At 40.9% G+C, this 23,694-nt stretch overlaps 2 protein-coding genes and 1 long non-coding RNA gene across 3 annotated transcripts in view; 2 read left to right on the top strand and 1 right to left on the bottom strand.

Annotated features, from left to right (window-relative positions):
• Positions 1 to 9,831, bottom strand: part of asic1b (acid-sensing (proton-gated) ion channel 1b) — a 144,679-nt gene extending 134,848 nt beyond the window's left edge. The window contains exons 1-2 of the mRNA XM_068712456.1: positions 8,338 to 9,831; positions 622 to 817 (exon numbers count right to left, since the gene is read on the bottom strand). Of these exons, the coding sequence (XP_068568557.1) occupies positions 622 to 817; positions 8,338 to 8,699 (558 nt within the window). The 5' untranslated portion in view covers positions 8,700 to 9,831. The remainder of the gene's footprint in view (positions 1 to 621; positions 818 to 8,337) is intronic.
• LOC137873939 (uncharacterized) lies at positions 9,199 to 16,947 on the top strand. Its single transcript, XR_011103260.1, has 3 exons — positions 9,199 to 9,286; positions 13,828 to 13,961; positions 16,143 to 16,947. It is a non-coding gene; the product is annotated as an uncharacterized lncRNA (long non-coding RNA).
• A 2,954-nt stretch (positions 16,948 to 19,901) lies between these two features.
• Positions 19,902 to 23,031, top strand: LOC137873936 (elastase-1-like). Its single transcript, XM_068712453.1, has 8 exons — positions 19,902 to 20,009; positions 20,312 to 20,409; positions 20,567 to 20,667; positions 21,106 to 21,231; positions 21,976 to 22,112; positions 22,207 to 22,349; positions 22,600 to 22,749; positions 22,888 to 23,031. Exons 1-8 carry the CDS (start codon positions 19,970 to 19,972, stop codon positions 22,897 to 22,899), a joined length of 807 nt encoding a protein of 268 aa, XP_068568554.1. The 5' UTR covers positions 19,902 to 19,969; the 3' UTR covers positions 22,900 to 23,031.
• Positions 23,032 to 23,694: the final 663 nt, after the last annotated feature.

The raw sequence follows: 23,694 nt of genomic DNA, 5'->3' as shown, positions 1-23,694 counted from the left end.
GTTTTTCACTGCTGCTGTGTGTGATGAATCCATACACTGTACAAAAAGACTCAGAGGTCACACAGGTTCCAGGTAATAACTGGATGTCTGTACAATCCGATAGATGAGAAAAACAAACACTCCCAGAAAATCTCCCAAAGCGACACATTTTTTTAGCTTCTTACTCGTAAAGCAAGTGTTGTGGCACTGACCCGGGGTTCAGCAGAGGACCGTGGTTCAACCTTTTATGAGAGCATTGCTCAACCTTTCAGGGACTGTAGACCAGGAACAATAAGACCAGCCTGCGGGCCTTGCAGCCTTGCCGTGTGTGTCTAAGATGTGCACTCAGTGGCCCTTAGCCAGTGTATACAACAGCCCTCAGTCCCGTCCTCAGGGGGGGGGACAGGGATCTGGACTGATGAAGAACTGACAATTCACCACCTTATATATCCTGCCGTGTCATTTCCCAAAAGCAAAACTTCGGCGACGATTGCTCAATTGAGCTCATATTACACAGATGTTATAATAAACTTAAATCAACGCCGTAAACTTGTATTACAAACGTGCTCAGCTGACCCGTCGTCTTGGCGGGCCTCAGCTGGCCCTGCGGAGGACGTTTAACCATTGACGCGCCTGACTTACCACTTTAAAGTCTTCAGCGCTGCACTCCATGCCCCGGTAGTAGCAGGACAGCAGCATGTCCTTGATGTCGTGGCCCGTCCGGTCGTAGAATTCGCGCATGTTGAAGGGACGAGGCTTGTAGTTGACGAAGTCGGCCCTCTCCTTCAGGACCTGCATGACATTCTCCTCCACCATGTGTGGGTCCCGGATCTCATACCTGGACAAGACACGAGGAAGCAGATTCATGAATACACATAGATGCACCAATAAACCACCCCGTCTAATTTTTTTTAATTTTGGCATGAAACCAACATAACAGCACTGTAATGATATGATTACGCGACAGTGTTTTGTTCTACTTCATAACTTGCTGTAGGAATCATAAGGAAAAGGTGTTTTTGAAATGGGTTTGTTCAAAATGAATACTCAGATATAATCAGCAACCAAACAAACCACTGACATCAAAAAAAGTTAAATACATTTTTATGGACTGTAATTTTTCTTTTTTTTCTTTCAACACAAAACTTAACCTACTCATGAAAGTAAAAATCAGTCTAAAACTTGGACTTGAAGGAATTCCCATAAACTGTAGAGCAAGACACAACATACGCTAAAAGTGCAGTTTGGTAACGCAGTCAAGCATTTGTGGGATTAACATGAAAACAATTAATAGAGAGGCAGCAAAAAAAGAGCATAGTTGCCCTCTAACTAACATTATATAAAAGATGGGAGTATTTTCTTTAACACAATCATGATAATCATTCTGCCAAATAATTAGGATGAACTGTGGTGGCAGAGCCTTTTCACTGAGTTAGCATAACAGTGTTCACAGTGCTGCAATTCAGATCCTGCGCACTCTGGAAAACAGTACAGAGACTATTTAGCGTTTAGCAAAACACTTCACAAGGCATCTGCTGCATTTTAGTTTTTTCTGGCTCTCGGTTTGTTTCTCTTTCCTTCACACCGTAAAACACATGACAGAGTATGATTAATTTGCGTGCATCCACACACATCAAACTGAAACTCGTAGGCCTACTCAGAGACAGAAAAACACCAGGAGAGTAATTTATGACATGCCTCTGCCTGACAAGCACCATCAACCTCCAGCACCTGCTCACAGTCACTCCGAGATATAAATTAACCTCAATTAACTAGCGTGGCCCCGCTTGGAGAAAGGCGGCCCGTTGATGACCCCTGCTGTGCAAAGGGCCGTCGGTGGTACAAGCGTTCCAAATTATGAAATGCTCAGATTAAGAGCTACTGACAGACACTCATGAGAATAATTAGAAAAGACACACAGCCTATCAGAGTGAATGGATCTGTAAAAGACTGCGTGGTGGCTTTTCTTCTCTTAAATGAGCAACAAGATAGTCATTCCTTCCACCTCTTCCAAATTAAGAGTACTGCAAAGAAGTACGGAAAGGGGTTTTGATATAAATCCCTGTGTTTTTATGTAATATCAGAGCAGCAGCCATCTTATAATAGGGTTCACTTTGTGTTATTCCAATAATGTTGGACAACTCAATTAACATTTGCAACTATAAACCAGCCAAAGCTGAAGTAGGAAGCCATGAGAGACAGAGGGAGACAAAGGCGTACCCTTCTCTCCTGACAATAAATCTGTGGATGACTTTGTGGACGCTGACAGCGGAGTTATTTCTCATGGATATGGGCACTATTTCAAACTATAATTGGTGGTAAATCTTAATGGATTTTTTTTTAATTCCACAAGGTCAAGCTTTGTCGGGAGTAATGAACAAGATTGTGTCCCTTGATGATGGGAATAATTTAGGTTGATCCATGAATAAAAAATGAAATATAACATTCCTTCTGTTGTGAGCACTGCCGTAGCATTCAACTGACGATATATCTTCAACTTGTTTCCCAACCAAATGACTAGAAATGTAATATGTTCCACTGCAGCTACACTGTTGTTTACCCGCTGCAAACAGAAGGAAATAAAATATTCACCATAGCAGGCAGCATGTGCTGTGATATGAGAGAGACGGGGATCCGTCATGCTTCGTGTTGAATGGAGTTAACGCTTTTGTGATGGAGAAGATTGGCACTATTGTTCTGACAAAGAGTGGAATTTAATGTCACACAATGTTGTCATCAAACTCACCACTGCTACTTCAAAGATCAGGTGTAACATACAGTAGCACCTAAGACTACTGGAAATGACTACTTTGTAGAAAATGAGATATGTATCACCAGTTAATTACTATGATAATTCATCTAATAACTCCTCTAATAAAAATATTTAACAACAGTATAACTTTCACACCTGGTTAACAGTATCATCAGTGAGTGAAATATCAGTAGAAAGCCATGCAGTATTTAACATGTCTGCATTTAACTTTCTCGTATTTTACACTTCCATTAGAAGTTACAGACTCTTTTAATTTCTCCTATTAATAATATCAGAAGACTATTTAAAGACAAGGACGCTTTGAAAACTATATCACAGTAGCTGTAAATGTGTGATCTAGCTTGCTTTGGTGTTTTAATTAAATCGTTTTTAAAGAACTTCATTACCAACAGAGATGCAAAGGTTTTAGGTGGAGTGACAACAACTCTGAATAAAGCTCAACATGATCCTACATTAATACAAACAGACTCGACTTTATCACAAATTATTCATCTAAGGTGAAATGATTTTATGAATTAAAATTTCAAAGACTTAACTTGGTTTTTAGCTCGCATTATGGCTCCAATGGACTGAAAGTGGAAGCTAGTCACAAAATTCTTTAAAATGATGCATTTCCCCTCAAATAAAAATAAAACTTGTTTAAGAGAAATATGTTCATGTTGTTTAACCTTGTTATAATTTATGATTAAAATAACTCTACAGATTGGGATGTCTTCTGATTCTAGTTTCCACAATGTTATTATTTTTAAGTGAATGTTATATTCAGTGCACTAAACTTTGACCGACTTTTATTTGAATCAGCTAGATACATCAAAATATCCAACAGTAAATGCAGAATTTACCTTCGCTAAGCCCCGCCTCCCACTGCTACTTCGGCTGCTGTCAGAGCTACCATGGAGTCTACACTGTCGCAAACTGCACTACCTGCATTATATGATCTAATATTTGGAAAAAAGTGATTCCAGAGAGAAGCAGACTGAAGGACCTACAATATGTGTTTGAAGGATATATCCAGGATGTCAAACTGAGTCCGCAGTGAAAACAGGTTCAAAGATAAAAATAGAAGCTAAAGCTACAGATAAAGTGAACCGCCACGTCACCTGGCAAGCAAAAGCAGCATTTCATTTGTATATCTTCAGTAGCTAGCAAATGATGTGCTAAAGTACTCTGCTAAAGTTAGCTCCAAAGGTTATAACATAGAAACTCCTTCCAACTTCTTGGGCTAACATCACATGTGCCCCAATAACACTCATGACTAGCACGAAATCTACGAAAAACAGCCGAAAATGCAGGAAATCTGAAGCGGTTGCATGAGAGTCTATGGAGCAGAGCCGATGCTAGGCTATGATTGGCCAGTTTGCGTTCGAGGGGCAGGACTTGCAGAAATGAGAGCCAAAATGTTAGGAAACTGGCCCTGGAACATGTCAGGTCAAATCACAAAGGCCAGTTAATGACTGAAAAAGTTGTCTCTTTGATCAAAACAGCTAGTTCAATGCTCTGTTCCCATCGCAGACTAAATCCCTACATTGTCATGCTTTGTTCTAATAAGAAGATACAGCCTGTTGTGGTGTATTCTGAACTTAATTGAATTGTATCCTCAGACTCTGTCTTATAAGCAACACAAAGCTGCCAGGAGAGCACTTAAGACGCTGTGCTCAGATTCCCCGAGTCAGGAGGCTTTAGTCGAAGCGCATACAATCACAATAATATGGGTAGATTTTTTAATATTGCCCTGCCACTGCTCCCTGAAGCAATCACAGCAAACTCGCTACATAAGGGCGGGGATGACTCAATTGGATTATGGGCCACAAGCACTTTAATTTTCTTGCGGGGACTGAAACGAATGAAAGAGCATCTGCATCACTTTGCCACCTCACTCGGAGCACTGAGTGAATACTAGCAACCGGTGACTCTCAGAGGGAACTGTGACAGTGAGGCTGTGGTCACAGAAAGAACTCACTGAGGACTTCAAACACTCAGCTGGAAAAAAGAACAAAAATAAATTCTTCCCCAGTTCATTCTACCAGTGTTACGTATTCGTGACACAACAATGAACACATCTTGATATAATCTCAGGTAATTATCCAATTAGCGCTAATTGAACTCACACACTACAGAGGATCGGATTGTTTGTGCAGCGTCCTTGAAAATGAATAACTGCCACGATTCCTGCTAGCAGAAGTTTTGATAATCACATCTTAACAACGGTGCACCTGTGACACAGCTATTATGCCACTTTGGGCGAGATCATGAAAATGCAAACTAGGGCCACGGAGAGATGAAGTGAACCCAAACAAAGATCTTCTTTTTTTATTTATTTTTGATAAGCTAAATACAGCACGTGCAATTTGTATAACGACAGATCAAATGAGCGTTTGAAAACCTTGACATAACACTAAATCGCTTACTTATGTCTCCCAAATGATAATCTTCTCTCTGATAAACAATCACAATATAAATGCAAATTAAGCAACATTTGAATAATAAGCTTGGGAAGAAACTCTTCATATTTTCAGTATGATCTGGCCTCCCCATGTCCTTTCCCAAGCACTTTTCTTCCACCAGTAACATCCTGGTTAGGGCTTGTGATCTTGCTGAGACAAATAAAGTTATCGAGCGTTACATTTTGTGGCACCTTTCTCACCACTTAAGTGTATTTGGAGCATGTTTGCAAGCTCAGGAAACATGTGAAAGCTTGCCGAACTGTGTAAGCAAAAGACTCGCTTCTCTGACTTTCATGAGCTGATCCAACACTTTTAAGCAGCGTACGCCACATAAACACCACCTTTTCTCAAACGCCCTTTATTTGTGTTAATTATCATATAATTGCCCTTGCAACTTAATAAAAACAAAAAAATTAGCAATTTACTCGAAGTGTTCTGCACTGCCGAGTGTGACTTCAACCTGCACGAACACATTGAGAAAGCGATTTTATTTTTATTTTTTGCAGTACAGAACCTGCTGGAGTGGAGTAAGTTAACTTCATAGAAGCTCAGCTATAAACTTCAGCGTGTGGATATTGCCTGCTGCTTCCTCCTGAGACACAGATGGACACAGACTCACAGCAGAATGACACTTACTAAAATAAAACCTAATATCAAGAAGCTGAACACTGACATGTTTTCCACCCAATCAATGTTTAATTTAAGAGCAGTGTCTACAGGAAACCCTTTGTCAATAAAAAGTTCTTAGTTAGATTCCAGTTGTTCCCAATTCCTTTGTGTTTTTCCTCAAAGGCCTTTATCACCGAGTTCTTTTTCTATCTCTGTGGGGCTACCACAGGCACACCTGCAAACAAAGCTGGCATTATCATCAGTTAAGAAAACACCACATAAAGAAGCAATCTCTGAGTGGACAGAAAGTAAGGAGACGTCTCCCCCGGGGCCAAATGGACCAGTCGGGGCAAGAAGGAGTGAGAGAGATGCGAGGGCGTTAATCAGCGGGACAACTCTGTAGCTTAACAAACAGTACTAATTACACAAGGATAAAGACTTGTTCATCACATAGCTTACGAGACACAAGTTAATTGCCTCCCCCCCCCCCCCCCCGTCTAAAGTCATCTCGTTCCAAAGTCATTTGGAGCAAGTGCCACCGCTTTAATTTGTCTCGTTTCCTCTTTCTTGTTCATTTAGCGTTTTCCGCCCCTTATTTCTTCAAATGCTTCCCACCTCTCGCAGGAAATCTGGCTGAAATATCAACCATGCACTGATGGATAAAAGAGGATAAAAGAGGATAAAAAAGTGTAAGCTTGTGTTGATATTTCAATGGTTTGCCATTACAGCTGACAGCACAAACACGGGGAAAGAAATCCACGTATGGATGTAGGCACGCTGGTAGAAATCTACACCCTTCAAAGCACTAGAGCTGCAGCCCCTGAGCAATGGAATCTATTGCTTTTAACTTGTAATATGAAAGCATATATATAGAGGTTACAGAGGAACAATATTCAGTATGAAAACAGGGAATGGGATTTATGTCATTCTAGCATGTTCCACGGAGGTACTCTCCAACTGCGCCTGTGGCTGCGGAGCTGTGTGGCTCAATATGCTAAAAATACACTGACTAATGTTTTCAAGGCGGTATTTAGACATGCTTGTATGTAGTAGATCTTTCATTTTTGCAGCGGGCCCCGTATCCATGCTTTGTGTGAATTGAACTGCCACAGCTGTGAATACAGAGTCAAGGACGGTTATCCATACAGTGCTGGTAGACGTGAGCAGAATAAGCTGCGTGGCCCAGAAAAGAAAAAGTGAAGAAATCTGAAGGCAAAAGTTTCAACAGTCAACGGTGAGCTTGTCATGGCTGCCGAAAAAGACTAAATGATCAAAGCAGAGCAGAAAGCAACAAGTGTAAAAGGGAAGGGGAGGCAGCTGTGAATCACACACACACACACACACACACACACACACACACACACACGTCTCTCCACACTTTGTCAGCGAGGGATTTAGAAATCTACTTGTCTACTTATCCAATATTGAGATATTCCTATCGCATGCTCTGTAAAACGATGAGGCAAGGAATTACACCGGCGGCATTTTCTCATTCATCATTTTATATTAACCACTTAGAATTAGGAACAGCTCATCCATTATCCGTTACCTGGGGGAGTCACATGATATGTGATAAAAATGTGCTTTTTTTTATCAAATAGTGTATCAACATATCTCAACAGATTGATGTGAGGGGCATATTTCATGTTGTCGGGTACAGTTTCTAATACAACAGCTGATGTGCAGTGTGGATTTCAGCTGACATGATCTGTACGTCACTACATCATTAAATAATCAACCACAATGCTGAGCCTTTTTAGAGAAAAGAACCCTCATCGGTATCCTTTTTCTTCAGGCTGAGGTCAGTCCAAGTTCATATTCACTGAGAGCCTTAAAAGGTTTTGCATGCTTCGTCCATGTTGTTTGTACATCTCCTGGTGGCCTCACAGTGACGACCAGTGTGACAGCCAGGTGTTAAAACACTACTTTGCACTTACGTGTGACATGTAGGATTTCACCTGAGACGATTCAGACATCAAAGAAAGACTAAGGTCACATTTCCACGAGGCTGCCAAAAACCGAGATTAAAAGAAGTTTCTCTTGTACCTTTGTATATTAAACTGCTGGGCCTAACAAGTAAAGCATCAGCACTACAGTACTACTAAAGATGGAGTTATGCCGTATTTAGTCGGTGGGTTCAGGGGTTTTGTGATTTACTGGTTCTCATTTCATCTTGTTAGAATAAAGAACAGTTCACTTTCATAATAACTGCAGTAGAGTGTATCCAATTTTAAAAAATGTAGAGTTTCAGCAGAATGTTTCAATCTTGTGACTGTTGTCTGGTGTCGTGCAGCTGACACAATCGGATCCTGAGTCAAGAACTCCTAAATCCTCACAGGTTTACCCTGAGGTAAAACCAAATCATCAGAGCAGCCTGTCTGCTCGCCTCCAGCTCCTCTTTGACACCATGTATACCAACAGATAGAGCTACTGTGAGCTACAAGCAGCCCTTATCGCACAGGTAAAGCACACACACACACACGCACGCACACACGCACACACACACACACACACACACACACACACACACACCTGCTGTTGAGCAAGGCGAGAAGCTCCCCCGCGTGGTACAGGTCGTTGCGCGTCACCCGGCTGAAGCGGAAGGAGTTGAGGTTGCAGAAGGTGACGGAGGGGAACACCATCATCGGAGCCGCCACCTCGTCCAGCTTGGTGACGTGCGGGTACTGGAAGTAGAACTGCACGCGGTCCACGCACACCAGCACCAGCACGCTCATGGAGCTCAAGAAGAACAAAATCCACAGGCTGCGCTTTATACACATCCGCTCATAAGTGAACATGTGCGAGATGCCGTGCAGCGTGGACCTGCTGGCGAAAACTTCGATGGGAGCCGGCTGCTTGTAGTCCATGTCCTCCGTGTCCTCTTTGAGATCCATCGTGTCCCCGGGATGAGTTTAGACGAATGAAGGGTGTGTGTGTGTGTGTGTGTGTGTGTGTGTGTGTGTGTGTGTGTGTGTGTGTGTGTGTGTGTTCAGCGGTTGTAAAACGGAGGAAAGTGGCTGGTATAGATAAGCGAATGCTTTTATCGATGTGAAGGAGGATAGTGTCTGCAAGTTCACGCCCTTCTACGCATGTATCTCTCATGCAGTCTGTGGGATGTCGCGTCACTGACAAGCCGGCAAAAATACCCCCAATATATATCCTCAAAATACCCCGTCCTCACATGGAAACACTTGGAGAGAGTACAGATGAGAGAAAGCAGGTGTAGTAGCTCGGTTGGGGTCACAGCAGCGCGGTGTGGAGCGCGCGTGGAAGGATGCCAAACGCCGTCGTCTCCTCGCACACTTCTGTGATATTACCGAGTTGATATTTGGCTCCCACGAATCAAAACAAAAAAGCAAAAGCAACGGGCAGGTCTGAGAAAGAAGAAAAACACACAGATAACGGTTGAGGAGGAAGAAAACAAACGGACAAATCACCTCTGCGAGGCAAACAGGGGAAAGCTGAGAAAATCAAAGCGGCGGTAACGTTATATTCTCTCTCTCTCTCTGTGTGTGTGCGTGTGTGCGCGCGCGTGTGTGTGTGTGTGTGTGTGTGTGTGTGTGTGTGTGTGTGTGTGTGTGTGTGTGTGTGGCAGAGCTCGCTACATGCTTCCCCTGCTCTTCGTATGCGATCCCAACACGTGCAGATTAACAAATAGCTGCTGATTGCTCTCCCGATAGCGTTGTAAAGGCAGTCGTCGGGGTCTCCGGGGTTTTCTTCACAGCCAGCACAAACCGCTGCATCACAGAGGAGCGGGGTCCGTCGGAGAGCTGCCTCGGTGCGCCTCTGCTCGCTCGCTCGCATCCATCGCCTCCTTCCACAATAATGCAGGGATAATTACTCCGGTTTCGTTTGGATTCCCGCTGGTTTATCCGTGATCAAGAGTGTGCATACCTGGTCAATAACATAAAAACCGCCCGAAATGCTCCAGCGTTATGAATTCTGGAGAAAACCACCTCAGGGGTTGATCGCAGGATTGCCGGGATCAATTAAATTTGCCCCAAACAGGAGAGAGCACGGATAGGACGGCACCGGGTGACGGAGCCCGACGTCGGTGTCACTCGAGCAATGCGTGTGTTTAATGTAGACGAGAGGTAGTGTTCGTGTCCAGAGCCAATGACGATACAGTATGACTCTAAAATGACCAACGTTACCTTCACTGCCCTGTTCCCTCTCAACCACGCTCCTCTGGAAGTCCTCCGAGCTAACGTTAGCTTACTGACTACAAACTAGCTAGCATCAAGTTTTACTTTCGACAGCTGAAAGTTATTCTTTTCATTTTATAAAGCATAATTGTGACAACACATTAGCTTATCATTTATAGACATGTAAAGGGAATTATTTTACCTGTTTGTTTTTAAAGGTAAATTAGCTTAGCTATTCGCGTTAGCTAAATGATTGCCATCTAAATTCTGTCGAAACTGTTTGATGTCAGTGGCCTTGTAGCTAATGTATGGTGGCCTTTAATGGCAAAACAGTACAACATTTCAGAAGACAATTGAACAGAGAAAACACAACTTTTCTCTGAAATAGACTTGAGTTCAAAAAGTAGGTTTTGTATTATGAAGCAAGCTATTGTATTTAACCTACAATTATAGTTAGACCATATTGACTCTTAAAAATTCTTTGGTTACCTTTTTTAGTTGTCACCTCTGTCAATGTGCTCCTCTCGTGATTCCTTGAGCTAAAATATCATATGATAAAGCATGATCAAATATGTATGTATTAATTGTATTAATTAAAACAGCATTATTTACAGGAGACGTAAAGTGAGTCAGTTTATCTGATTTCTGAGGGTGAGTCAGCTTAGCTAGAGAAGTACTGACAAAGGCCAAGATGGAAAAGTAGCTTTACAAGGGTAAATAACAAATGTTTTGGCCCCTATGTGCAAAACACTAAAGAAAATGATTTACAAAACAGAAAACACAACATTTCACAAAACATACACGAGTAGGCTAAAATAAGATTCACAAAAATGTTTAACGTATTACTCAACATTGCAATAGCATTTGTCTGTATGACTTAAAATAAACATCCTTCAGTTAAAAGTGTGTTGTGTTTAGGGCTAATGGTTAGGACCAGGGTTCAAATTAGAATTACTTCTTTTTTGAGCATGTTCATGTGTCTTGGAGTGAATTAAAAAAAGTAAACATTGCATTCCGATTCTTAATGGGCAGGAATGAAATTGAAAAAGGTACAGCACACTGACGTACTGTAGTTCTTGAGTTGAACAGATAGGAGCACTTGGCCAGCTTGAAGCCTCCCATTAGGGCACAAACATATTCTAGTTTCATTAGGGTTCCAAAAAGGGGCACTTTAGCACTTACAGATCCTCTTCCTGGAAGAACATACTGCTCACAGAAAGTGTAACAAAAAGACAAAAAATAACCCATATAAAAAAGACTAGTAACGCATTAGATTTGCATTAGATATGTATCAGATTCATTATACATTTGTGAACAATTCAAAATATATTTGTGTAAAAGAAAACAAAGACAGTTTTTAAAAGTTCACAGATAACTAATGTTAAAGTTTAAAGAATGCTACTGACACACACATATACTGACACTCACATTCACTATTTATATACAAATGCACATATAGTACTGTACACAGAAACTCTGCACCACTGTATATTTCCTCAAGTACTTAAACACACATGCAATCTTAGCGTATACACACAGATTTTACATAGCGCACACACTCGTGCACACACCACACATTCATGCATGCTTGTACACGGTTGCACGCATAGACACAGTTGTACACAGGCTCACACAAATCCCTGAACAAATCTATTTTCTCTCCTGACCAATTCTCTGTAGTTGACTGAATGGAACATCCAAATACGTCAGAGCAAGTGAGTGAGCCAAACACAGGCAATAAGGCAGATGTGCCGCAAGACTGCCATTGCCAAATCTGTCATAGAAACCGTATTGCCAAGAGGCGAGGGGAGCTCACCCATGAAATTGTTCATAATGTGTCCATAATTGCCATTTGCCATAGTATTGACTGTGACAATGTGGCAGTCATCTATAAAGCCGGCATCTTGTATTGATCAGCGGTGCTGGGAAGATGAGCCATGCTCTGTTCCAGTGAGATGACGGGAATTCTGGGTAGACATTGTGTGGCACACATGGGTTTGAAACTACAGCAGATATTAAATTACTGATGTACATTTTGATATTAGGTGCTGGGATGTATGCTTACCCAAATCTAGCTTTAATCATGTTGTTCGCTAGTGCCACAATGATGCTGGCGTGACTCACTGAGAGGATGCGTATATCCATTTACATTATTCTTAAGAATATGATAGTGTGCTGCTCCTCAGAGATACCTGGATGAATAGGCCTCTCTGTCAAAGTCCTTTTTCAGCGCAGCTTGTGCCGCAGCTGGCTCTTTGGTTCAGCTTTGCCTAGACTTGCCTGCTGTCTAGGCCTGCTAATAAATATATTTTCACCCATTCGTAAAAGTGACGCTTTACTTTACAAAGGACATTTAAGAGATCTCAAAAGTTGCCAAAAGAAGTCAGATTTATTGGCAGCATGTCTGACTGTTCCCTGAATTAATAATTACTCAATTATACTTCATATAGCAGTTTTTTTGGTGCTTTAGTAAGTGTCTACAGTGCATATTTTATCAGTCATCGAGCATTTTATTTCTAAGGTGCATTATTTGCTTGTTTAAATGTGCGATGCATGATTGAAATGACAAGAGAGCCCTGAAAAAGATCATTTATATGCAGAATAGAACATGCCACTACCAAACTGATTACATGGCCTACATTTCAAATCATTACTTTCTTATCAGTAAATATTTGCTAAATGTTAAATAATGCAAACTGTTTCAACACGGATCAGTGTATTATGTACACACTGTACACACAGGAGAATAATAGCGCACATGTATGGACAATTGGTTCATGTTAGGGCAACAAGAGGTTCATCTCCTTAACACTTTGTGAGGTTGAGTCTCCTTTAATATTTCATTTGGATTACCCTAGTGGTGAGAGTAGGTTTACACACATGGGAAGATTATACAATCTCTCCTCTCTCTTGTGTCCTCCTTTCCTCTCAACTCACTCCATGTGGATTGGCTTTTACTTTGGCCAAGGCTACGTAGTGTGCCAACCAACTCAGTGGGAGCTGGCAGTGAATATGAATACACTCAGGGGTCCCATTGACAAGTTTCTTTAGCTATCATTGGGCAAGCAGGACACAGGGGAGCAAGAGGCTCTTGACCCTGATGATGTGAGTCCGTTTCCAGCCCACACCTAGAACCAGCTTCCAGGCAACTGTTGTCTTGGCGCCGCTCCAGGGGATGACATCATCAGGAGGTGACAGACAAGGTCTTCATGGACAGATGGTCATTAGATCTAATAATCACTATCTGCAGATTCCAAGCCAGACAAATGCATGCTACCCTAGTGGGCAATAATCGTTATCAGTCAAGGACGCCTTTATCGACATCAGTCAAATCTATCAGCAGAAAGCCTCAAATAAACCCCCAATTGCATCAATTGTGACACATCTCACCAGGATGCCTTGATGTTGTACAGCATGAGCAACTTTGGAAGGGCAATATTTCTTAACTTCCTGTAAACTGTTATTATGCTGCTGAGCGAATCCAAGAGCAAACAATACTAGGCTAATGCTCAGCAGGAAGTTCATGTTGACAATTGCCAAGTCAGGCTCTTGAATTTGAACTGCCTGTAGAAAATGTTAGAGCAATAATTACTTTGGTAAAAAAAGGCCATTCTTTCTTTGATTCTCAAGTTTGACAAGCCTCGGTTCGGTGACTAAATCTAAAGGGGGAATCTGGAGCTGTTGCTAAAAGGCTGAGCCATTATAGCTAAAGCCACTTTGATATCAGTGTCTAGCTGGCACAGATGAAGGATGTGGTGGAATGCAATTTGTGGGCGAGCAGGTAGTGGCATGTCACCCCTTGCTATTTGTACCCCTCTTAGAGTGGTTGATTGTGTCTGAACATGGGTTATTTATCTGTGTCTCCAATTCGATACAGCATCAGGTCTCTCCGCCGGGAAATCGATTCCCTGCCGCTGGAAGAAAAGTTAAAGAACCATCATCCAAAAACTTTGTGAACTAACAGCCTCGGGCTCGATCCATGATGAGCGCCATGAGATATTTGGAGAGCTGGTAATGCAAGACCTTTAAGCATATTTTTACACTTACTGTATTGACATTTTAACAAATCGAGGCACCAAGAAAAAAAACAGAAATGTTTCAGTTAATGCGTTGTTGCGAGTATTTTGGCTCTCAGGCTGGTCCTCTTTCACCACTGACGTCTGCCACAACACAGCTACTTTCACGTTTTAGATTTTTGAAGGTAAGCCAATGATGGCACCACTTCTTCATATTTTTCACAAGCAAAACATGCTGCTCAGAATCGCTGCTAATTGCGTATTTGGTGATGACTTGTGAGCTACACAGTTTTGAGTGATTAGCTATTGTCCACAGCTGAAGCCCCATTTTGGGACAGCATGGGAACTCCACCTCAGTCTCCTGCACACAGACTTCGACTCTCATGATGAGTGCAAAAGAACATTTAAATTAGCCTTGAGGAGGAATTAATCCTAATGACTTCTTTTCATTAACAACTAATTAAATATTCACATGCCCCCCCCCCCCCCCCCCCTTTCTTTGTCTCTGTCTCTTATTTCATTGGTGGTCTACTGCCCAGTACTTGAGAGGAAGGCAAATGTAAATTGTATTGTGCCACTGTATGTATGAGATATGGGTTTAGCAAAATGGGCACCTAGTCTATAATATGAAATGGAAGGAATTAGTTTTCATTGAAGAGATAATTGAAAATTAAATCACCAACAATTACATTTTATAGCTGACCACTAAGAGTGCTTATAGGGATACTTATTGTGAATCGTTATTGAAGCTGCACATGTGAAATGCCGAGGAACTTTTTTAATAAAATGAATGGGGAAGCCAAAGATAGAGACATAGGAAATATTCTTGATAAAGACATTTTGAGATTCCATTTTTATGATTTACCAGGCAGCTTGCTGGCCACATGGGGCCCAATCAATAGCTTTAACTCATATTGTTAGCTCTGTAGGACAGAATGAAATACAAAGGCAAGAGCTGAGTAAAGCCCTCCACTGCTCTTAAGAATGGAAGGCGGGAAATATCTGAGTGTGAGTGTGCCAGTTAAGGAGAGCAGGAGAAGAAAAACCTTTTGCAACAAAGGTTATGCACAGTTCATCAAAGGTCAGCTTTGCAGCAGTGACTTATACAATAAGTTTAACTCTGCCTCGCAGCAGCTGCTTTCATATCATAATACAAGTCTTTTAAATACAAAGATCTAAAAATGAAACACTTTTTCCATCATGAAGGTGGTGATCATGTCTTTTGAGTTTGTACATTATATACAGGAGAAGGAAAAACATTGTGGCCATCCATACACTCACCACTCTAACTTCCTCTCCTTTCACTATTCAAAGTTATTAGAGGTCCAAGTTAATTGTCTCCTCTCTAACTTCCGCTCATAGAGTAGACAGTAGTCATGCATGACAGTAATATTGCACAGACCAGTGAAGCAGTGAGACTGCACTCTCTTTCTCTCTGTGCTTCCAATTGGCAGTAGGAAAAAAGTGACTGACAGAATACACAATAGATTAAGAAATCACAAGTTTGTTTGATGTTAGAACTGCTGTTAAACTTCAGACATCAAATAGCTCAATTTTCGCCCCATTAATCCCTCACTCTGACATGCCTGACTCACATGGTACCTTATTATGTTGTGAAGAAAAACTCGTTAGTAGTAGCAAATAATTTCACAATTCATTAAGAGACACATTAGGCTTGAAATGAAAAAGTTTTCACAGCACACTCATTCAAACTGACTGACGCTCTCTCTGTAAACTGTGTTAATTGACACATAGTAATTTTATTTTCCTCGGGGAATAATTATGTTGACAGCCACCGACAGGTATAAATGTGCAGTGCAATAAAAACATGCTTTACAAAGCATTCATCACTGCTGTACTGTATGTGGTAGTTTTAATTAGTTTAACACTGATATCACCATAGATGCTGCTGTTTATCACTTTCTAAATATTTCACAAGCAGCTCATACTAAAGCTTATTTCATCTGTTTTGTTTCTTGTTAGATGGAGTGATTTATTCCTGTTTTTTTTAATTGGGAGTATTTAAGGATTTTCCAGTTGAAGTCTTATCTGATCCTGAAGGCCCCCCCCCACCCCCCACCCCCACCCCACCACCACACTCACACACAGTGTGGCAAGGATGAAGCAACATGGTATGTCAGTTTTTAATCACCTTCCTCTTCCCTCTATCACTCAGCGAGGGAAGCTCGGAGCAGCAGCCTCCTTTTCCACTCCAGTAGACCCCATCACTGCTGCAACCGAGGGCCAGGACCCAGCAGCACGGCAGCAGCTGAGACCGGGGCAGAGAGGGAACAGGCAAGCGGCTAGAGGTGAAAGCAAGCAACAGCAGCAGCCGCAGGAGGACGGAGATGGATGAACAGTACTCCACAGGATCAATCAGGCTCTCCTAGCCACAGCAGATAATCTAACGTGCTGCACCAACTCGCCCCCGCCCCCACCATAAACCACATCAGCCCACAGCCTAAATGGCACATTTTATTTACCAGGTGTATAGAGAGAAGCAGACTGAGAAACCCCCAAAAAATGAGCGACGTAGGAAACACAAGAGGGAAGCTGAGCTGGTGAGGAAGCAATTTAGAGAGAGAAAGGTTGGGGGGGGGGGGAATTGGAAGATTTATTGATTGTTTTCACTGGGGTATAATTGCAATTAAAGGTTGCAAACAGCCCAGTGGATCAGTTTCACTGCTGTCACCCAGCAGGACACATGCAGCCTCACACATTTCCTCGGACAGCAGCGAAAAGTGCTAATGCACTGTCTGTCCCTGTGGACTGAGTGTAGATTAGTGACATGGTGTGCAGTCATTTAGCGTTGAAACTTCTCACACACTGCATATACACAACATATTTTACTGACAAATAACACCGCTGACGGAGAGTACTTTTGGGATTTGAGATGAGATGCAGATTAAGAAAAGTGCTTTTCATGAGATTCTTGCCCTCATGTTAACCTCCAAATGTTGTGATTAAACCTTTGTTCTTGACATTTTTTCTCTAACGTTGAAATTGTTGAAGGTTGAATTACACAACCTTGCCTCATATGTATTGTCTGCAGACAGTCTGTCTCTGTGGGTTAATTTGGTGAACAGTTCAAATGTTCATCAAGTTCAAGAGAGCGCAGAGGACGAAATTCTTTCGTTTTAGAATTTGGGTTGTTTTCTTAGAAAATCTAGGACTCTTTGAAAGCAACCGAAATAGCAATGTAGAGGTCTTATTAGAAACTGCTGGCTTCATGAAAATGTCCACTTTGTTGAACCAAGGCCACTGTTTTAAAGCCTTTAGAATTATCACTCTACAAATCAAAAAACGTGTGTAGCTTACAGATATCTAATAAGTGGCCGGGCAGATGTGTTTACCTCTTGTTCTGCTGCCCCCAAATGGCCAAAAAAAGAAATAAATTAATACTGCTTTTAAGGTGCACTCACTTGCCTCACAGCATCACTTACAACAGAATAAATGACTTTACTAAAAGCAATGGTAGTTTTGAACCTAATGGGGTTTAAATCTTTTAGCTTCATGGCAGTTTGAGCTTTTCAAATAGCGTCACATTGGCATAATCAACAGTTACTCTCTGATAACCCTGCCTGACTTCCTATCACAGAACCAATCAGTGCATCCCATTAATTTTTTTTGGAACCTCAATTTCCTGCCTGTGTGCATGAGACATCTTTATGGGAACCAAATCGACTATTCATTAACGAGGGGAAGCTGTATCAAGAGCAAACATCTTTAATTAACACATCCCCAGCACTTCCTGTCTTTGATCTCCCCCCTATTTGATTCATGCCTCTGCAAGAGGAAGGTTGGCGTGGTGGAGGGGGTGCTCGAGGAGTTCGGAGAGGACGAAGACGCTCTATGAGAAAAAAAAAAGCTAAATTGTGGAGCCCCTGTTGATCAGGAAGTGTTGCTGCATTAGGACCTTTTCCCTGTGTGTCATGGGGCCAGCTCAATTACCAGTCAGCGTGGCTATCTCTTTAACAGCCTGATAAGGCAATAATCCAAAATCCATACAGTTTTAATGACTTTCTGTCTAATTAAGGATTGTTTTACAAAAGGCGGACACTTCAGAGGCCTTCTCATTGTCCAGAAACCTATTGTTGGAAATATCAGCATGACTAGTAAATGAGTTTTAAAAAGTATTAATATATATATTTTACCTAGCGACTTACTCTGCATAAATCATCAAGTAATCCATCTACGATACAACTGTTCAATGTCAAAGAGGTGAGAGCGAAGTAGAGGAGAGAAATCCTCTTCGACTCAGTTCTCACACTGGATTTACATGAGTCCTGTTGGGAATGTAGATTTTGGCTGTGTGTTCAAATGGATTTTTATCTCAGTTTAGTATTACACCAAAATCTGTATTTACAATGGAATATGAAGATTTGGGTGTTGAATCCCAGGACTGCGCGTTGACTGTCTGTCGGCTGTGAATTAGGGGAGATATGCATTTCTAATACGACAAAGTAGAGCTCCTTTGTGTTTGTTAGTCTTTAGCCCCATCTAGTGTTGGGCTGTGACACTTGTCAGACTCCTTATGTACAGTCAAAATTATCTAAGACACTGCTCTATATTTTAGAAATAAATGGAAAAGGACTGAAATCATCTCAAAGTTTCTACAGTTCTAGATCTTTTATATTTTTACATTTAGTAATAGGAAATCAGTGGCAGTTTTATAAGAAATGTTTTGTTATCTAAAATCCAAAATGTCCTGTAATTTCCCTTTGAACACTATTCGTGTTCATGGTTTGCCATCAGATGTACGTTTAACAACCAAAACTGTTATAAAGAGTTTATGAATACCTAATGGCAAACAACACCAGCCCCTCTCCAAATAGAACACATTTAGCTACATAATATTTGGACTATATGAATATTGATGAACTTTTTTGAACTACCTTGATAGTAACTATGGGTAAATCAGTCAATATGCAACTGAATAAAACCACAGCAAATGTCTTCCATAGACTGAAACTGAAACCCACCACTACCTCTTTTATACACACAGTACTTCAATCACTTTACATTTCTGACTCTAAAAAGTATTTGCTAAAACAAACATACAGAATAGCCTGTTTTAGAAATATTGTAGGATATAATCATGTTGTTGTTTCTATGACGTGGTCAGGCATCATGGTTAGATTTAGACATTATATTATTATTAGGACCTTGATAAACAGTAGACTAATAGACAAAAACATCTACATTATTCAGCTGAAGTCACTGAATGACCCCATTTTACATTTATTAAATACTATTACAAATTGCTTGTAATATAGAATTTACTATTTTTATTTATTCCCTCTCAGACAGCCACTTGGGACAGAAAGAAAAAGCCCAAAAACATGTTTCCCCATGCTCACTTCATAATTCATGCAGGTTCAAAAAGGGTATGTGATGTAAATATTCTCAAGAACTTGCACTCCATTACATCAGACAATTCATTTAACGTTTCATATTGGACATTGGCAAAAATTAACTTCTTCAATTTTGTGTATATCATTTGAAATCCATTGAAAGTCTACCTTTGTAACTTTGAGTGAGAATGAAAAGGTAACAATCAGTGATGTTTGCCTTTATATCAGACAGTTCATGCAACCATAAGGTCAGCCAGTCATCACTACACTTCTCCCCTTTAGGCTAAATTTCTGACAGAAAAATATATTTTCTTTCCCCATACAAAGTGTCAAAAGTAGATGTGGTGGATTTTATCAAACATGATGAATAGGGTACATAAATACCCTTCTAAGTCTTTGAATCACTCTGACTCATGTCATGCAGTGAGCCCATGTGTCACTCTGTTCTACTGGTCAAACCAGGAGGTGTGTGGTTACCAACTGTGATAACAGCACGTGAGACCGACCACAGCTGCATACCTGCTTTTTATCCAGAATTTGGTTGCCAAAACAACCACACTTTTCCAGACCAACTGAAGGTCGAGTCGGGTTATAAAACACACAAGAGGATCATTCGTTCCTTGAGAAAACGTTCTGACGCACTGCAGACATGCTTAGACTTCTGGTGTTGACAAGTCTCGCAGCCCTGGGTAAGAAAATGACAGCACACTGCACCGACTGCGCTGTACAGAAAGAGATCAATAATAAATGGTTTTTCATTATTGATCTCTTTCTGTCTCATTCACTCTCTTAATCTGTCAGTCAGTCACAGTCTCTGTCATTCATCCAGTCAGTCACTTTTCTTTTCTTTTTAGCTTAGCTACATCATTGCCCTCATTTCTCCTTTCCTCTTTCTTTATAGGTGGAAAGCAAACTGTATGATGAGGCTTCCAGGAAACCATGAATATTGTGTCGTATAAATCGTGCCCTCTGTTTTTATGTTTTTAACCAGTGCTGGCTGAGCTGGAGCCCCAGCCCAGGTATCTGGAGGACAGCTTTGAAAGAGTTGTGGGAGGTGAGGTGGCCAGACCCAACTCCTGGCCCTGGCAGGTGATATACTTCAACACAAAATGAAAAACTAAATATGTTAAATGAAATTATGTTTTGGGGACTTACCATTACACAGCCACCCTATCAGATTCACAAATTACAGGTATTAATTATTTTTCACACCTACATAACAGCGGTCTGGTTTCTCCCTCTTTAGATCTCTCTTCAGTACAAATCTGGCAGCAGGTACTACCACACATGCGGAGGAACCCTGATCGAGAGAGGCTGGGTTATGACCGCTGCTCATTGTGTGGATAGGTAACATAATGATTAACTCACGCATACACTTTGTATTCTTTGGCTGCATGAGTTTTAGTTGCATTTGTGCGCATTTTGTGATTACTTTGACTTGAATATCCACAGCCGACTCTTATCACAGTACCGGGGGTTGATTTATTTCAGTGTTTCTAAATGTCACCAGCATGAGGACATTTCTTACAGCCTCATTTATAACTGTCACATACCAACGTGATTTATTTATTTTATTAGAAAGAAAGAAAAGGAATCAAAAAATAAACAAAACCAGGAGTGATTAATTGGCATGTTGTGACCTTTACTTTTTACATCACTTTACTGTAATAAGAACTCATTAGGCTATGCTGACTTGCAATTAGTCATTTGAATCACTTCTATATCTAATAATTGAATTAATTAACAATATGTGTTTCTCTTTGTTTCCCTTTTTTTATATTGCAGCACTAGGACGTGGCGTGTCATTCTCGGTGAACATGACTTTAACAGCAACAACGGCAGAGAGCAGATCATAACTGTCAGCCAAGTTTACATCCACCCCGGATGGGACTCCGCCAGAGTGTCTGCTGGGTGAGGATTGTATTCTGGGATTACCAATTTGCACGTTTTTGTTGTTTTAATGTTATTTAAAAAAAATAAAAATTAAGTTTTGAAGGTAAACAAATATCTTTAGGCAAACTGAATGTTCTACGCTGGTATGTTCTAAGAATGTCACCTCAAGGAAGTGGTGGTCAAACAAAATATCCTCCTCAGAAATATATAACTAATTCTATATATAAAAATATACATATGTATATATATATATATATATATATATATTATATATATATACATATATACATATATATATATATATATATATATATATATATATATATATATATATATATATATATATATATATATATATATACATAACCTTTATTTAACTAGGAAGTCACATTGAGATTAAAACCTCTTTTACAGGTGAGACTTACCCAATACAGGGTCAAATAGTAACATCCAACACATGACAACATCAGATCACAGCAGCAGCAATAGATATCACAAAATACATTACATCATTAACAAGGCAGCTTTGTGGTCATGCATTTGTTAGTTAATTGAAGCAACTGCAGCTAGCAGGGACCTCTTTCATTATTCCAAGTTTAAAATCATTTAAAGAGATAAGGGTCTCAAGTTTAAGCTTGGCCTGCAGATCGTTCCAGGACCTTGGACTGTAGAGGAAAAAGCCTGAGATGATCATAAGGAGTGTAGTGTCTTCGCAAAAGTCTTTTTGGTTCTGGATGTTTGACCCATGGATCCCAACCTCAGGTTCGACATCGCCCTGCTGCGTTTGACTTCTACGGCCACCCTGAACTCCTACGTCCAGCTGGGCTCTCTGCCTCCCACGGGCCAGATTCTGCCCAACAACAACCTCTGTTACATCACCGGATGGGGTCGCACTTCCAGTGAGTTGATATTGATTGTTTACATAATCCCGTCAGTGTCAATGCTTTTTCTGTAAAGCTCTCTGTCTTACCTTTCCAATTTCACCTTGTTCAGCCGGCGGCAGCCTCCCCCCTCAGCTGAAGCAGGCCTACCTTCCTCTTGTTGACCACAAGACCTGCACCAGCTCTGGCTGGTGGGGCAGCACTGTCAAGACTACCATGGTGTGTGCTGGTGGTGGTGCCGAGTCTGGATGCAATGTAAGTCTCCTCCTGAGTGGACTAGAAATTAGGAAGAATTGTACACTCAGCAACTGGAAATATTACTGTAAAGTCTTAGTACTTTTTTTGACTCATGGAGTGATTTAATAATACAAAGAAGAGTAAGAAATTCTATACAATTTAAACCTCCAATGAAATAACGCTACTATATAATTTATATTTTATATCGACCACTGAATCATTATGCCCACAGGATTTAAGAAGCTCTGTTTGATCTTGTTCCTATCAGGGTGACTCTGGTGGCCCTCTGAACTGCCTTGTTAATGGAAAATACTACGTCCACGGTATTGCCAGCTTTGTGTCTGGTTTGGGATGCAACGCGCCCAAGAAGCCCACCGTCTTCACCCGTGTCTCCGCCTACATCGGCTGGATGGACTCCGTCAGTATTAGGGATATGAATATCTATCATATTTAATGGAATAAGCTATACAAATAACTCAGGAATGCTTGAATTCGTTTTACAGCATTTAAGTTGCATATGATGTGTGACCGTTATTTGCTTTTTTCTCTTTTCCAGATCATGAAGTAAACAGACGATGTGTACTGCTGTGCCTTTTGCAGCGCACAAAGACAGAGCATGCATTCGACCATGTTTTCATCTACTGTGCTTCCTCATTTATCTGCTCTCGTTCAACAAAAAATAAAGTTCATTAAACTTTGACTGATGACTCATTTCTCATCAGACAGTTTATGCAACCACAGTTATGTGTGTCATTGTGAAGGTTATTTTTTATGCTTTATGCATCAAACTATCCTCCTAGCCTGCATCAAAATGTATATAAAAACTATACAAATTCATGAATTAATTTTATGTTGCATACAAATTCTTAATTAAAGTGTGGCCACAGACTGAAAATAAATGTTCAGCGCTGGAGGTCCGTAGAAACACGTTTTATGTTTCAGTAAATCATGTGTGGTGCAACACGCTGTTAAACACTATCACTGACTGTGATAAAGTCTGAGACGGACCACAGGTGTGTTTCTGACCACTGCCAAGAAGAGCAGAGGGTGCACATCAACTGAAGGTCAGCTCAGGGTTTAAAAGAAAGTGGATTTATAAATGTGGAGACGCTGAAGACATGCTCCCATTGTTGTTCACAGTTCTCACAGCCACAGGTAAGGGATATCAAGGCTGTCCTGTAAATAATCTACTGATGGAAAATGCAATCATTCTCTCGTAGAAAACAGATAGAATTAAGGCAAAACAAACCATGTTTAAATGGTGTTTTGATACGCTTCCTGTGTGCCTCAGTGCTGGCTGAGTTGGAGCTTCAGTCCAACTACAAGGAGAGCAGCACTGCAGGAAGAGTTGTGGGAGATGAAG

Source organism: Cebidichthys violaceus, unplaced genomic scaffold (genome assembly GCF_023349555.1).
Source record: "Cebidichthys violaceus isolate CVI_PGR_0920_01 unplaced genomic scaffold, fCebVio1.0.p SCAF_17, whole genome shotgun sequence".
NCBI classification, from domain to species: domain Eukaryota; kingdom Metazoa; phylum Chordata; class Actinopteri; order Perciformes; family Stichaeidae; genus Cebidichthys; species Cebidichthys violaceus.
Note: the sequence above shows the minus strand (reverse complement) of the source record. Positions and strands in the feature narration are given on the sequence as shown.